The sequence below is a fragment of the Anolis carolinensis genome, chromosome 6 (genome assembly GCF_035594765.1).
Source record: "Anolis carolinensis isolate JA03-04 chromosome 6, rAnoCar3.1.pri, whole genome shotgun sequence".
Taxonomy (NCBI): Eukaryota; Metazoa; Chordata; class Lepidosauria; order Squamata; family Dactyloidae; genus Anolis; species Anolis carolinensis.
Window position 1 is genome coordinate 43,443,611 of NC_085846.1, and position 16,253 is coordinate 43,459,863.

At 40.4% G+C, this 16,253-nt stretch overlaps 1 protein-coding gene across 4 annotated transcripts in view; it reads left to right on the top strand.

The window, feature by feature from the left end:
- Nucleotides 1-5,780: 5,780 nt before the first annotated feature.
- ints10 (integrator complex subunit 10) overlaps nt 5,781-16,253 on the top strand; it is a 30,489-nt gene continuing 20,016 nt past the window's right edge. For 2 of the 4 annotated variants that reach the window (XM_008113072.2, XM_003222361.3), the window contains exons 1-7: nt 5,781-5,960; nt 7,892-7,959; nt 9,122-9,225; nt 12,285-12,424; nt 12,870-12,951; nt 13,951-14,091; nt 15,209-15,380. In XM_008113072.2, coding sequence (XP_008111279.1) covers nt 5,832-5,960; nt 7,892-7,959; nt 9,122-9,225; nt 12,285-12,424; nt 12,870-12,951; nt 13,951-14,091; nt 15,209-15,380 — 836 coding nt within the window. In that variant the 5' untranslated portion in view covers nt 5,781-5,831. Of the gene's footprint in view, nt 5,961-7,234; nt 7,449-7,891; nt 7,960-9,121; nt 9,226-12,284; nt 12,425-12,869; nt 12,952-13,950; nt 14,092-15,208; nt 15,381-16,253 lie in introns of all 4 variants that reach the window. The other 2 variants (XM_062957667.1, XM_062957668.1) reach the window with 2 other exon arrangements.

The window sequence follows — 16,253 nt, forward strand, 5'->3', positions numbered from 1 at the left end:
TGTTTAAAAGTCTCCAAGTGAAATGGCAAACAAAGGTTTGAGGAAACGAGACAAAGAGAGTTCCGGTGGCTGTAGAAAAAATGACGTTTATTCTCAGTGGCCAGTGAGAATATAGCAATAAGAAAAAGGAGACTTTCTCCTGTAATCAGGAAAGCGAAGGTGGCAGACAAAGAAACACAGATCCTTATATACTATTTTGGTCTACCTCCATCTATGTCACATAGGTATTATCAATCACCAATTAGTGTCAAAAAAGACTTACTTGGCACTTAACTAAAAGCTATCTTTGCATTTTCTTAAAATACAGACTACTTCAAGACCTCTGACCCTCCATTAGCCTTATCTCTGGAATTCTCATCTCATCCATTAGGGCTCCCCTTCGTCCTCCATTAATTAAGGAATTTCCTCCCTACCTTAGCTTGTCAGAGAGAGTAATTAGTATTCCCCCCTGGCGCCAGGTCTTATCTTGACATCCCAAAAAGCCTTAACTTGTCTTTTGTCCATTAGCTTATCTACTCTTGTTGACACTTAACATATGTCCCTGGCACTCAGGGTGAACTTTGGTCTTGCTTTTGCTGTGGGTTGTGGCGCAGGCGGGAGAGCAAGCCAGCTGCAATTAACTGCAATGAATCACTCTGACCAGGAGGTCATGGGTTCGAGGCCCGCTCGGAGCCTATGTTTGTTTGTCTTTGTTCTATGTTAAAAGGCATTGAATGTTTGCCTAAATGTGTAATGTGATCCGCCCTGAGTCCCCTTCGGGGTGAGAAGGGAGGAATATAAATGCTGTAAATAAATATAAATAAATATTTTTGGGCTATAGGCCTACAATTCTGCTTGTGATTACATTTTCCTATTTCTATTTCTTAACATGATTACATTCAATATATAGTTTCCAATACAAGTATTATATTTTCCCAATACACTTTCATCACAAGGAAGGAGTTGTTTATTTCAGTTGATCTTTGAAGTACAGTACCGGTAATACCAAAACATTCTATCTACCTATGTTTTTAAAGAAGAGATTTCATTGTCAAAACCTTGTAAATGAAACAGTGTTATGTTTCCATAATGCTATAAATCCTTTTTAAAAGTTATACTATAACAGTATAAGGGTATAACAGTGGTACAATGAACTTCCCCTGAGATGGGAGAACGTATAAACGACTGTTTGTTCACTGATGGGTCCATGGACCATAATAAATATTGTTGTGTAGGGGCCAGAGTATCCACTGCCAGATAATCTGGGATAAGAAGATAACCTGGGATCAGATTCTGGGATATAGGAGCAGGCTGGAAGGGGAATCTGGCGTCTTCTACACGGCCATATAATCCAGATTATCAAATTAGATAATCTACACTATCTGCTTTGAACTGGATTATATGAGTCTGCCCTGTCCTGTAGTCCAGTTCAAAGTAGATAATCTGGATTTTACCTGGCAGTATAGAAGGGGCCTCCTTTAACCCATTCAAAGCAGATAATGTAGATTATCTGTTTCGATAACCTGGGCCCTTTCTATACTGCCCTATATCCCAGGATCTGATCCCAGATTATCTGCTTTAAACTGGATTATGTGAGTCTCCACTACCAGACAATCTGGGATAAACAGATAATCTGAGATCAGATCCTGGGATAAATTGGGGCAGTGCGGAAGGGGCCCTGGATTATATGGCAGTGTAGAAGGAACCTCAGAATGTTTTGCCAGAACATACTCCATTGGAAGATCTCCCTCTCTATTTCTCTATCTCAGTTCACTTAAAAGTCAATGAAACAGGAAATTAAAAACACCGGGCTTACTTCAGTTTCCAAGAGTCTGCTTTGATTCAGTGGTGCTCAGGAAGCAATAAATATTCAATGTTTATATAAATCATCACAAGTGTTCTAAGAACTTTGGGCAAAATAGGGCAGGAATGAAGAGATAAAAGATTTCTTTCCAGAAAAGAAAAGTATGATTGCAGAAGCCATGAATATATTATGTTAGGTAGCACAGATATGTTTAAATAGCATTTGTTCACAGGCAAGGGCATCTGATACTACCGTATTTCCCCGAAAATAAGACAGTGTCTTATATTAATTTTTGCTCCCAAAGATGTGCTAGGTCTTATTTTCAGGGGATGTCTTATTTTTCCATGAAGAAGAATTCACATTTATTGTTGAACAAAAAAATTAACATTTATTATAAACTGTACAGTAGTTGTCATCACAAACCAGCATAACCAGACAAACTGTGAATCCTATCAAGAATTTCTTGTTACTACCATTATTTCCATGTACAACTGGTATGTACATTTACCAATCCTGTATGCTCTGGTGTTCTGTTTGGCAGGCGCTGGGCATGCTTCCAAACAAAAACTTTGCTAGGTCTTACTTTCGGGGGAGGCCTTATATTTAGCAATTCAGCAAAACTTCTGCTAGGTCTTATTTTTCGGGGATGTCTTATTTTCAGGGAAACAGGGTAGAGTCCTTTAAAAGGGCAATCCCAGTTGATAATGAAGCAAAACTAGATGTGCTTGAATTATAGCTAATCCACTGAATTAACATAAGCATAGAAAAAAGACCAAACCCTGGAGATAACTAATTACAATTGAAGTATGGATAATTCCTTTCCCCAATAACAATGTCAAGCAATGATATTATAATGTCAAGCCCATCCCACCATCTCCAACTGACGCTCGGGTGCCAGAGCTAAGAGGGAGCCATGAAGAGAGTTCCATCTTGTCTCTTTGCATCAGCTGAGGGACCCTCCCCGCAATAACATGCTATGCTAGTTTATATATATATATATATATATATATATACACACACACACACACACACACACACACACACACACACGATATAATTTACAATAATATATACTAATTATAATATATTGTATATACATATAATATTCATATTATATTGTAATACAATATAATACTAATAATACAATATAATATTAATTATATATTATATTTTACATGTAATATTACTAATAATATTACAATATATTGATACAGTACAATATAGTAATTTATTACCAGTATTGTACTATGCTAATATAATATTGTATGTAAATTTAATTTGTAAGCCGCTCTGAGTCCCCTTCGAGGTGAGAAGGGCAGCATATAAATGTAGCTAATAAATAAATAAATAATTACATTATATTATGTTATAATTTTAACTTTTGTGGTAGTTGCAATTTTTCGTTACTTTGATAGTTACAGGAATATGATCTCACTAAATGGTGCAAGAGGAACATCACATGGTTAAAGTGCCTCTTCCACACAGCCATATAACTTAAAATCTCAAGGCAGATAATCCACAATACCTACAGTAGAGTCTCGCTTATCCAACCTTCGCTTATCCAGCATTCTGTATTATCCAACGCAGTCTGCCTTTTAGTAGTCAATGTTTTTGTAGTCAATGTTTTCAATACATTGCAATGTTTTGGTGCTAAATTCATAAATACAGTAATTACTACATAACGTTACTGTGTGTTGAACTACTTTTCTGTCGATTTCTTATAAAACATGATGTTGTGGTGCTTAATTTGTAAAATCATAAAGTAATTTGACATTTAATAGGCTTTTCCTTAATCCCTCCTTATTGTCCAACATTTTTGCATCTCCAACGTTCTGCCAGCCCGTTTATGTTGGATAAATGAGACTCTACTGTACTTTGAGTTTGGGGCCCTTCCACACAGCTGTATAACCCAGAATATCAAGGCAGATAGTCCACTATTATTACCAAGATTATGGCAACCAGACTGATTGACAACTGGCAAATAGAGGGAGAAAACGTGGAGGCAGTGACAGACTTTATATTTCTAGGCGTGAAGATCACTGCAGATGCAGACTGCAGCCAGGAAATCAAAAGACATTTACTTCTTGGGAGGAGAGCAATGGCCAACCTTGACAAAATAGTGAAGAGCAGAGACATCACACTGGCAACGAAGGTCCTCATAGTTAAAGCAATATTATTCCCCATAGTAACCTATGTATGTGAGAGCTGGACCATAAGGAAGGCTGAGTGAAGGAAGATTGATGCTTTTGAACTTTGAGGGTGCCTTGGACCACAAGAAGATCCAACCAGTCCATCCTCCAGGAAATAATGCCCAGCTCCTCACTGGAGGGAAGGATATTAAAGGCAAAGGTGAAGTATTTTGGCCACATTATGAAGAGACAGGAAAGCTTGGAAAAGATCACGATGTTGGGGAAAATGGAAGGAAAAAGGAAGAGAGGCCGACCAAGGGCAAGATGGACAGACGGTATCCTTGAAGTGACTGGGTTGACCTTGAAGGAACTGGGGGCGGCGATGGCCGACAGGGAGCTCTGGCTTGGACTGGTCCATGAGGTCACAAAGAGTTGAAAACAACAACAGTCCACAATATCTGCTTTGAACCGGGGGCCCTTCCACACAGCCCTATATCCCAGAAAATCAAGGCAGAAAATCCCGCAATATCTGTTTTGATCCGGATTATCTGAGTCCACAGTAAAATAATGAGGAATTTTCTGCCTTGATATTCTGGATTATGGTTGTGTGGAAGGGCCCCCAGGTAGGCCCTATATCCCAGGATCTTATCTCAGGTTTTCTGTTTATCCCTGATTATCTGGCATGGTGGACTCACATAAGTCAGTTTAAAGGAGAAAACCTGGGATCAGATCCTGGAATATAGTGCCTGTCTGGAAGGGTCCTGAGGCCCCTTCTACACAACTGTATAAAATCCACATTGAACTGGAATATATGGCACCGTGGACTCAGATAACCCAGTTCAAAGCAGATATTGTGGGATTTCCTGCCTCGATATTCTGAGTTATATGGCTGTGTTGAAAGGCTCTAGAATGGGCCGAGGTCTGAATCAATGGGTTCAAATTACAGGAAAAGAGATTTTAACTGAATAATATTAGGAAGAACTTCCTGACTGTAAGAGCTGTTTGGCAGTGGAACTTCTGCTTCAGGGCCCTTCCACACAGCCATATAACCCAGGGCCCTTCCAGACAGGCCCTATATCCCAGGATTTGATCCCAGGGTTTCTGTTTATCCCAGATTATCTGGCATTGCGGACTCATACAATCCAGTTTAAAGCAGAAAATCTGGGATCTGCTCCTGACATATACTGTGTTTCCCTGAAAAATAAGACAGTGTCTTATATTAATTTTTGCTCCCAAAGATGCTCTAGGTCTTATTTTCAGGGGATGTCTTATATTTCCATGAAGAAGAAATCACATTTATTGTGGAACAAAAAAAAAAAAGAACATTTATTATATACTGTACAGTAGTTGTCGTCATAAACCAGCCCTATATCCCAAAATTTCTCAAGGCAGATAATCCACACTACCTGCTTTGAATTGGGTTATCTGAGTCCACATTGCCATATATTCCAGTTCAGAACAGATAATGTGGAATTTTATTCAGCTGTGTGGAAGGGGTCTCAGACAACCCAGTTCCAAGAATAATATTGTGTATTATCACAACCCAGTTCAAAGAAGATATTGTGGATTATCTGCATTTATATTCTGGGTTATATGGCTGTGTGGGAGGTCCCCAAATTCAAAATAGGGATCAGATTCTGAGATTCAGGACAGTATAGATCCAGGTATAGAATGACAAAAGAATGAAATTGAGAGCAGTTGGGGCTGAGTGGAGTCTTAGGTCAGTCATACTCTATACAGTACTCACAATCTCAACGACTAAGTTGGACTCTTTAACTGAGTGTGTTTATGGCGACAGCTAGGGAGGAGCATGCGCAGAGCAACCGGCTGGCACTATTGGTCCCGGGAAACTGCGAGAGCGGCGAATCCAGTGCGCATGTGCAATTGGAGCAGAGGCGGGCGCTGTCGCTGCTGCCAAGATGTCGGCGCAGGGGGATTGCGAGTTCCTAGTGAAGCGAGCGCGGGAGCTGGTCCAGGTGGACCTGTGGGCGGCCAAGGCCTGGCTCATCACCGCGCGGAGCCTCTACCCGGCCGACTTCAACATCCAGGTCTGTGGAGAGGCCCAAGCCTAGGCCTCAGCGCCTTCTTCCCCTCGCGCTCCCTTCTTTGTGAGGGAAGCTTCTCCTCTGAGCCTCGCCTCGCTTTAGGGACCAGGCCCCGTTGCTTCCTCACATGGAGAGGGAGAGAAGGGAGGGCGAGTCAAGCAATCCGCTGTGTTTGAAGGACGCAGCCTTGTGAAGCATCGCAGTGAAACCAGGAAGGATGCCTGTTGCTAAGCAACAGAGCAGGGCCCTCCCTTCTCACCCCAATGTGAGGTTTGTTCTCTTTTGGCAAACCGGGCCTGCCTGTAGATACAATTTGTAGGGGACTGAGGGGCCCCTGGTGGCACAGTTTGTTAAAGCGCTGAACTGCTGAACTTGCGGACCAAAAGGTCCCAGGATCATATCCCGGGAGCGGAATGAACGCCCGCTGTTAGCCCCAGCTCCTGCCAACCTCGCAGTTCGAAAACATGCCAATGTGAGTAGATCAATAGGTACCGCTCTGGTGGGAAGATAACGGCGCTCCATGCAGTCATGCCGGCCACATGACCTTGGAGCTGTCTACAGACAATGCTGGCTCTTCGGCTTAGAAATGGAGATGAGCACCAACCCCCAGAGTCGGTCACGACTGGACTTAACGTCAGGGGAAAACCTTTACCTTTTAGGGGACTGTAACAAATGGCATCCCCTTTGCAGAGCGATGCTATTAGGCAGCAAGATTCAACTCACCTGTCTATTTATGGCAGCCACATGAGTTTCATACAGTTTTCTTAAACAAGGAATACTCGGAGGGGGTTTTGCCAATTCCTTCCTCAGACACCTTCCACACAGCTGAATAAAAACCCACATTATCTGCTTTGAACTTGAATATATGGCAGTGTGGACTCTGATAATTCAAGGCGCTTCCAGACAGCACCAAATTGTAGGTTTCCCATGAGGCACAAAAAAAACCCTGGACCTGAGAGCAGGTCTGCACACAGATATGCTGGATCAGTCTAGTTTAAAATTCACTTCCCTTTGTCAATACAGTAATGTCTCACTTATCCAAGATAAACGGGCCGACAGAACATTGATTAAGTGAAAATGTTGGATAATAAGGAGGGATTAAGGAAAGCCTATTAAACATCAAATTACATTATGATTGTACAAATTAAGCACCAAAACATCATGTTTTACAACAAATTGACAGAAAAAGCAATTCAATACACAGTAACGTTATGTAGTAATTACTGTATTTACAAATTTAGCACCATAACATCGCAATGTTTTTTTTTTCATGTCAGGAGCAACCTGAGTCACTAGTGGTGTGAGAGAATTGGCTGTCTGCAAGGATGTTGCCCAGCCCCCCCAGCGCCCCCCCCCCCCCCCCCGGATGTTTTTTGATGTTTTTACCATCCTTGTGGGAGGCTTCTCTCATGTTCCCGCATGGAGCTGGAGCTGATAGAGGGAGCTCCTCCGCGCTCTCCCCGGGTGGGATTCGAACCTGGCAGCCTTCAGGTCAGCAACCCAACCTTCAAGTCACAAGGCTTTAACCCACTACTCCATCGGGGGCTCCTATTGCAATGTATTGAAAACATTGGCTACAAAAACATTGACTACTAAAAATTGACTACAAATAAAGATAGAATTGCATAAAATGAACTTACAGTAACAACATTGTTGTAAGCTAAATCCATAAAAAGTTCAGTCCTGTGAAGATTTTTTAAAAAATCTGTCATCCATGCCTGCCTAGAGAAACAGCTGTGGACCCAGGCAGGATGCAGACTGCATTGGATAATACAGAATGTTGGATGAGTAAAGGTTGGATAAGCGAGACTCTACTGTAGTTGCATTCTTCTTGGTTTTCCATTGTGGTGAAAGTAGAAAATGTTGTATAAATCAATCAATCAATCATTATCTAGTTTTTATATGACTCGCATGCTTCTCTCTCTCTTTTTCAGTATGAAATGTACTCTATTGAGAGGAATGCAGAACGAACAGCATCAGCAGGCAGATTGCTCTATGACATGTAAATACGTTTTAAGAGTTTTTTTTAATCCCAACAAAGGAATTGGTGTTTTAAGTTGCTGCATTTAAAATTGTTATTTTATAACAGAATGAGAAAGATGAACAGCCCATGTCTCAAGTGTCGAAGTCATAAAATTATGGTTTGACAAAAGTAGACAGAGATTTTTTCTCTAGTAGAACTCATGGTTACTTGGTGACATTAAATGAACTCATGGGGGACCAAAGTTGAGTTGTTTGTGCTGCCCATATCTGTTACATTTGATTTGCTTTCATAGAATGTGGTAACTGATTTCAAATGAGAATAGGCAAATTAAGTGGAACAGGTCTATTAAAAATTGCACCTGCAGTACTTTAAAAACTTTGTTTTTGCTGGACATTGTGCAGCACATTTTGTTATAGTTTGTCAATCAATACCTAACTGGGTCTCAACCAATTCAACACAGTTTGTGGTAACCACAAAAATGAAGTTTCTGGAGTATAACAACTATTTTCAAAGTAAGTACTACAGAATTAAACAGAAATAATACTTTCAAACCAGGAACAAGATTTTTAAAAATTTTGTTACATAGTGCAATGGTTCTCTGACAGATATAAAACTGTCTTAACCTATTTTAAACCAGAAAACCTGATATAAAGTAAGGCATGGATGACTCAAACTGTTTTAGAGAATATTTATGCTGTATCAGAAGATGTTCAAATATTCAGTTAAAATAACTGAATCTATACTAGTATTTATTGTTATAATAAAGAAACCTCAGGTGGCTAGGTCCTTTAGTTCTAAAATTCTGGCATTGTCAGTTTATGCTACTTGAGCCAATAACCTACAGTTTTTGAACAACAATATTTCAAAAAAAATGTTGATCTCATTGTATGAGCAAAAAACCCCCAAACATTTGCATTTAATACTGTAGTTTCTTGATTCTAGGACACATTTCCCCCATATAACATCCCTAAAAACAGGGTGCATCTTTGAAAAATCAAGTGCTTAGACAGACAGACAGATAGATAGATGGTACTGTTGATGGTAATAACATTATTGTGAGTCTTACAATCCAAGGCATCCTAGAATTGATGGAAATGGTAGTATGTGCTTCATGATTTCTGTTCTTGGCTAATTTTCAAATATACATTATTGATATTCACCCCTCTCCCCTTTATTTCAGGTTTGTAAACTTTCCAGATCAACCAGTAGTATGGCGAGAAATTAGTGTTATTACTTCAGCATTAAGGAATGATTCACAGGATAAACAAGCTCAGTTTTTAAGAGGTATGTATCTCCACTGTTGCACTGTGCAGACCAGCTATATATTCTGAAGTTTCGTACTTCGCTTGACAGTTATTGATACTTAGTTGTGGAGATACCAAAAGGTACCAAATCCATCTGAACAAATCGGGGAAAATATGCTGAGGATGTGCATTCTTTTGCTATAAAATGCAATTTTCCAAACGTTGTACTGTACTGAAATGATTCGATACATTTTGATAGTTCTGAGCTGTGCATAATATTCTACTCCTAGCCAACAATATGCTGCCACCTGTAATTCATTTTTCATTTTGAGGGGTGGTGATACCTTTTGGAAACAAACAGTTGTATCCGGAGGAGCTGGCAGTGATGAAGCGCTCGAGGAGGGGACTAGAGTGCCACTGGCGGAAAACTTGTAGCGTTTCTGACCGAGCACGGGCTAGAGCCGCTATTAGGGCCTACTCCGCGGCTTTGCGGGCAGCCAGGAAGACCTTCACGACTGCCCGCATAGCGTCTGCAACTAACAGACCATCGGAGTTGTTTCGGGTCGTCGGGGAGCTCCTTCACCCTCCTGAGGGGGGAGGGGCACCCGAAGACTCGGCAACTCGGTGCAGCGAGTTCGCGCACCACTTTGCAGACAAAGTCGCTCAGACTCGCTTCGACTTGGATACTAGTTTTGTTGCAATGCCAAAAGAGGTAACTGAGGCACCTGTCTGTTCGAACTTGTGGGATTCGTTTCAGCTTGTTCGCCCGGATGACGTGGACAGGATCCTTGGGGCGGTGAGAGCGACCACTTGCTCTGCAGACCCTTGCCCCTCGTGGCTAATTAAATCGGCCAGAGGAGGGTTGGTAGAGTGGTTTGTGATTATAATTAATGCCTCTTTGGATCAAGGCAAATTTCCATCTGTCCTCAAACAGGCCATAGTGAGACCTATATTGAAGAAGGCCTCCCTTGATTCGGCCATTCTAAACAACTACAGACCAATCTCGAACCTCCCTTTCTTGGGCAAGGTCCTGGAGCGGGTGGTTGCCTCGCAGCTCCAGGGTTTCCTGGATGACACCGATTTTCTGGACCCATCGCAGTCTGGCTTTAGACCTGGGCACAGTACTGAGACGGCTTTGGTCGCCTTGGTGGATGACCTCCGCAGGGAGCTGGACAGGGGGAGTGTGACCCTGCTGGTTCTCTTGGACATCTCAGCGGCTTTCGATACCATCGACCATGGTATCCTTCTGGGACGGCTCTCCGGGATGGGCCTTGGGGGCATGGCTCTGTCGTGGCTTCAGTCCTTCCTGGAGGGCCGTTCCCAGTTGGTGAAGCTGGGGAACACCTGCTCAGACCCCTGGCCTTTGACCTGTGGGGTCCCGCAAGGTTCCATTCTGTCCCCCATGCTTTTTAACATCTACATGAAACCGCTGGGAGAGGTCATCCGGAGTTTTGGAGTTCGGTGCCATCTCTACGCAGATGACACTCAACTCTACTACTCCTTTCCACCGAACTCCAAGGAAGCCCCCCAGATACTGAACCAGTGCTTGGCAGCTGTGATGGGCTGGATGAGGGCGAATAAGCTGAAGCTTAATCCCGACAAGACAGAGGTCCTCCAGGTCAGTCGTATGTCCGATCGGGGTATTGGGTGGCTACCTGTGCTTGACGGGGTCGCACTCCCCCTGAAGGCGCAGGTCCGCAGTTTGGGGGTCCTCCTGGACTCAGCACTGACGCTTGATGCTCAGGTGTCGGCCGTGGCCGGGAGGGCCTTTGCACAATTAAAACTTGTGCGCCAACTGCGACCTTACCTCGTGAAGTCTGATCTGGCCACGGTGGTCCATGCCTTAGTTACCTCTAGACTGGACTATTGCAATGCACTCTACGTGGGGCTGCCCTTGAAGACGGCCCGGAAACTCCAACTAGTTCAACGTTCGGCAGCCTTGCTTCTAACTGGAGCAAATTATAGGGAGCGGTCAACCCTCCTGCTTAAGGAGCTCCACTGGCTGCCGTTCACCTTCCGGACCCAATTCAAGGTGCAAGTGATCACCTACAAAGCCCTGAACGGTTTGGGACCCTCCTACCTTAGTGATCGCCTCTCCCCCTACGAACCTGCACGATCTCTTCGTTCGTCGGGGGAGGCCCTCCTCTCGCTCCCACCTCCGTCACAAGCACGGTTGGTGGGGACGAGAGAGAGGGCCTTCTCCGTGGTGGCCCCCCGGCTCTGGAACTCGCTCCCCAGGGAAATCAGGCAAGCCCCCACCCTGGTAGCATTCAGAAAGAGCTTGAAAACCTGGCTCTTTACTCAAGCCTTTAGATAAAGATTGCTCATCCAGAAGCAATCTGTATCTGTGACCATTCTTGTACCGGTTTGCACCTTTTACCTTTGTCAACTCGATATAGACACAGGGTCTATTCCCATCCCAATTTGCACTTCCAGAATTTGCAGCACTTTATCAGTCACCTTGTGTCTACAATATTTATATGGTGCACCTTACCCAGTCTACTTTTACAATCTCTCAGTTTTAATCCATGTTTTTATTAGTTCTTGTTTTTTATTGGCTAATGTTTTATTTTTATTTTTTATTTTTTTTTATTGTGCAAGTTGTTGTCTATTGCTGTGTTTTATACTGCTACTGTTTTTATTCGGGCTTGGCCCCATGTAAGCCGCCCTGAGTCCCCTTCGGGGAGATAGAGGCGGGGTATAAAAATAAAGTTGTTATTATTATTATTATTATTGTATCTGATGTATTTTCAATAGTAGCTTTCCTGGCTTGTTCAGCCCAACAAATTATTGTTCTCTAGATAATCTTTTCTAGATAGCTTTCTCTAGATAATCTACTGTGTAATCTCTTGCATTCAAGGTTGGGAATCATTTGCCCCTTCAGATGTTGTTAGATTTTGTTTCAGCTCTCATCAACCCAAGACAGCATAGTCAATGGTGAGAGAGCACAATTCTCAACCCTGGTCTACCACACTTTTTGTGGGTGCCTGTTCTTCTCCACATATGTTGTCCATTGAAGCTTGTTACCTGCTCCTTTCTCGGGCACATCCCACCTTTGGAAATACTGCTTGGCTCATTGTCCTCTTTCCCCTCACATAGGTCTATTTGAGACTCTTCCAGGTAGAGTTCAGTGTGAAATGTTGTTGAAAGCCACTGAGCAGTGTTTCAATACACTAGAACGGGCAGAAATGTTGCTTCTTCTATTGCGACGTTTCCCTGAGACTGTTGTTCAACATGGGGTAAGAGAATGAAGATATTTATCTTGCTGCAAATACTCATTTGCTCCATAAAATATTATTAAATGTACAAAATTAGGGGGAATGTAGAAATATGTTAATCTTGAAATAAATAAAATATGTTATTTGGAGGATTGCATGGTCTTTGAAGTATTCTATACTAGAATTAATGAGAAGTGGGAACTAGTTAGTGAATGCAGAAGAGTGATGCTGCATTGATATTGTCACATTTTATTGCTCCTACATCTTATCTTTATTTGATATTATTTAAAAATAATATCAGATTTACTGATATGTACATGTAGCTAATTGACTGTTTTTCAAAAGATATAATATAGTTGTAGACAGCAAACTACTGAAGAATAAAGTCATAAATTTTCTTCAATGTGTTGTAAACAATATTGAAAATCTGAAATAATTAATTAACAGAATTCAATGTGTTTTGAAGGTGGGACTTGGGGAAACATTATTAGAAGCAGAAAGTATCGAAGACCAAGAATCGCCTGTCAATTGCTTTAGGAAATTATTTGGTAAGAATGTATTTTATTTTATTATTATTTTATCATTTTGCTAAAAAACAAATGGCAGGATAAATGGCTGTTTTAATTTATTGAAGATTGGTGACATTACCGGATTCTGTTCACTAACCTTCACATAAAAATAATGTGCTCTTTCATTTTTATGACAGCACATACACCTTCAATGTAGTCGCTTTTTGACTTGTATGACTGTGGCTGGCTCTGCTTGACTTGTGTTGAAATTTATGCCCTTGTTAAAAAGGACATAACATATACATTTCCTAGTATGCAATAGAAAAGTGGTATTGTGATTCATGTAGTTGGCTGAACCCAGCATTCTTCTGATAGCACTTTTATATTTTTATATCCAGTGGCTCTCTCTTTTAGACTGTTAAAAATGCCACATGCTGACAAAGCTGTAAATTAACTGAGAGTCGCTTCAGTTTTAAAGGTAATTTTAATTGTATTTTTATTTATTCTATCTTAACTGTATTTTATCTTGTATTCATGACACAAATATTTAATTGTTTTTATTTTTGTATTTGCCTTGTTTCTAATTTCTTTGGGTTGTGTCATGTTTTTGTTAGCCACCTTGAGTCCCTATGGGGAGAAATTGTGAAGCAGTAATGAAGTTATTAATAATAATAATTACTATTATACTTTTTTGTAACTTGGTTTCTTGTATTCCAGTGGAAGAGACAGTGGGTGCTCTTGATATTGAAGTGTATGCTAAAGAGATTCTCTTAGGTTAATTCATTGCAGCTGAATTAATTTTTTAAATCAAAATTTAACATATTTTAATAAAAGGTGAAGTATGCATGTATGTGTACATGCTTGTACATGTATAAACTTTTGAGTTTTTTGTTAAATGAGTCATAGGTTGCATTTCAAAGCAGCTTGCCACTGAGTATTGTGTTTGCTTAGACCTTTAAAGATTGCCTTGTTAAAAATGGTATGTTCTCAGGGCAACGAGAAGATCTAATTTTCAGTTTTTGAATCTGTTTTCTTTAGTCTGTGATGTCCTTCCCTTGATAATTAACAACCCTGATGTGCGGCTCCCAGCCAACCTGTTGTACAAGTATCTGAATAAAGCTGCAGAATTTTACATTAATTATGTGACGAGATCTGCACAGGCAGAAAGCCAATATCAAGGTAAAACTACTGAAGTTAATTATACTAGTAAAATTTATAAAGGAATACCAGAGGAGTTAGTGTATTTCAAAATTCAGGGACCGAAAGAGATAAATTTTTCCATTTTTATATTACATGTACTTAAGAGAATTCATAGTACAGTACACATGCTGTGTGTTGAGCTAGAAGTCAGCACAGAGAACCTCTGAGAAGCAATTCCATTTGTAAGAGACACGGAGAAAGGTTGGAGTCATTGGAAGGAACACAGGGAGCTGAAGTTGTTAGAACTAGGGTTAATTAATTTCTCGTGATAAGCTAAGTGAGGATGGTTGCGTGCTGAGCATTGAAGTGCAATTTAGGGCAATTTTGAACTGCGGGTACTCTGTGCTGCTTTGGTAACCATTTTCAGCAATAAAAAGTGATGATCCAGTCACTTCTGTTCAGCTTTAAAAGACATTTTTGTCTGTTTTGTACCATCATAATTACAACTATACTCCTCGACCTTTTGTATGGTCGCTCTTTTCCTGATTACTTGATATTAATTCAGGGCTCCTCCCTACCCAATGTGACCTTGAATGAATCTATTGCACTTTATTTTAAAATCTGTAATTTATAATGTGCACCTTGCTTATCCACTATTGCAACCTCATTGTTTTTAATTCGATGTTTTAATACCGTGTTGTGTTTTTGTTTTGTTTTTTTGGTTGCTGTGTATATATTATTACTTGTTTTATTCTCTAATGTTTCATATTTTATTTTGTATTGTTTTGTATCCGATTTTGCTGTAAACCGCCCCGAGTCCCCTTCGGGGGAGATGGAGGCGGGATATAAATAAACAACTTCTTCTTCTTCTTCTTCTTCTTCTTCTTCTTCTTCTTCTTATTATTATTATTATTATTATTATTATTATTATTATTATTATTAGAACCGTGACATATAGAAGCTATTTTTCCAGCTGGATTAAAAAAATAGGGGTGGGAATGAGTTTTATGATTTCCACCCTGGAAATAAATTGGTGTTTTGTTTGTAACTGTTGGTTCTAGTTGTAATTGTTATACCATTCTAAAAATACAAATAAATAAATAAAATTAAATTATTTAAAAAAGAAAAGCAAATTGGTGTTTTCATTGGTTTTTAGGCACACAGGATACATCTGATCTTGTATCGCCCAGCAAACGAAGTTCCCAGAAATACGTAATAGAGGGATTGACTGAGAAATCCTCTCAGATTACTGATCCTTGGGAAAGGGTGTTCAAGATACTATCAGTAGTAGGTGTCAGATGCGAATGGCAAATGGACATGGCAAGAAGGTTTGATACCATTATTTTTTAAAACAACGTTTCTAGTTATCCAAGTTGATAAACTGGTACTTGATTGTTTTAATAACATGTGAAACAAGTGACAGCTCACAGTTTTCCAACATAACTGTTTCTAAAGGTCACTATTTGGAGATAATGGTGCCTGTTCAGCTGCACTGACAGGCAATGGCTAATGTACTCTGAATGGGAATTCAAATGCTCTCAGTGTAAAAAGCTTAATTTGTTCAGTGTGTCTTGAATGAAAGTCCTGATCTAGATACATATCTCATTGGGGATAAAAATCATGACTTCCCAGGGCGTTTGTGTCCCACTTTGTGCTGATCATGGACCATAAATAAAGAATGATTGATTGATAGATTGACTGACCTGGGATGTGCCAGACATTTAGAAGGCTGCTGGGTGCCTAAGTCCCCCTTCCTATATTTGATTTATATATTTTAAATACAGTACTTCACTAATTGACTTTATTTTGAATGGCAAAGACTTTGGACAATTTCCATGCATTTTGTAATTCAATAGGTGGATAAAGAATAGAGGATATTTTCACATTTCCATGGTTGTGGTTTTTTTCAACATTCAGAAATTTTCCTCACAAATTATGGCTGATTGCTGTGTTCCCTAAATAAATATTTGCCTTTGAGCTGCCTTAAAAGGTTTTCTTTGCCAAGGAATACTCAGAGGTGGTTTGCCATTGCCTTGCTCTGAAATACAGCTTTAAAATGTTGGTATCCTTTCATGATCACCCACTCGAGTATTTACCGGTTATTAACCCTGCTTACTTTCGAAGATCAGATGTCTTCAGAATATTTAGCCTCAATAAATATACTTACAGTTTAATCCTTTGCATATCTATTCAGAAATAAG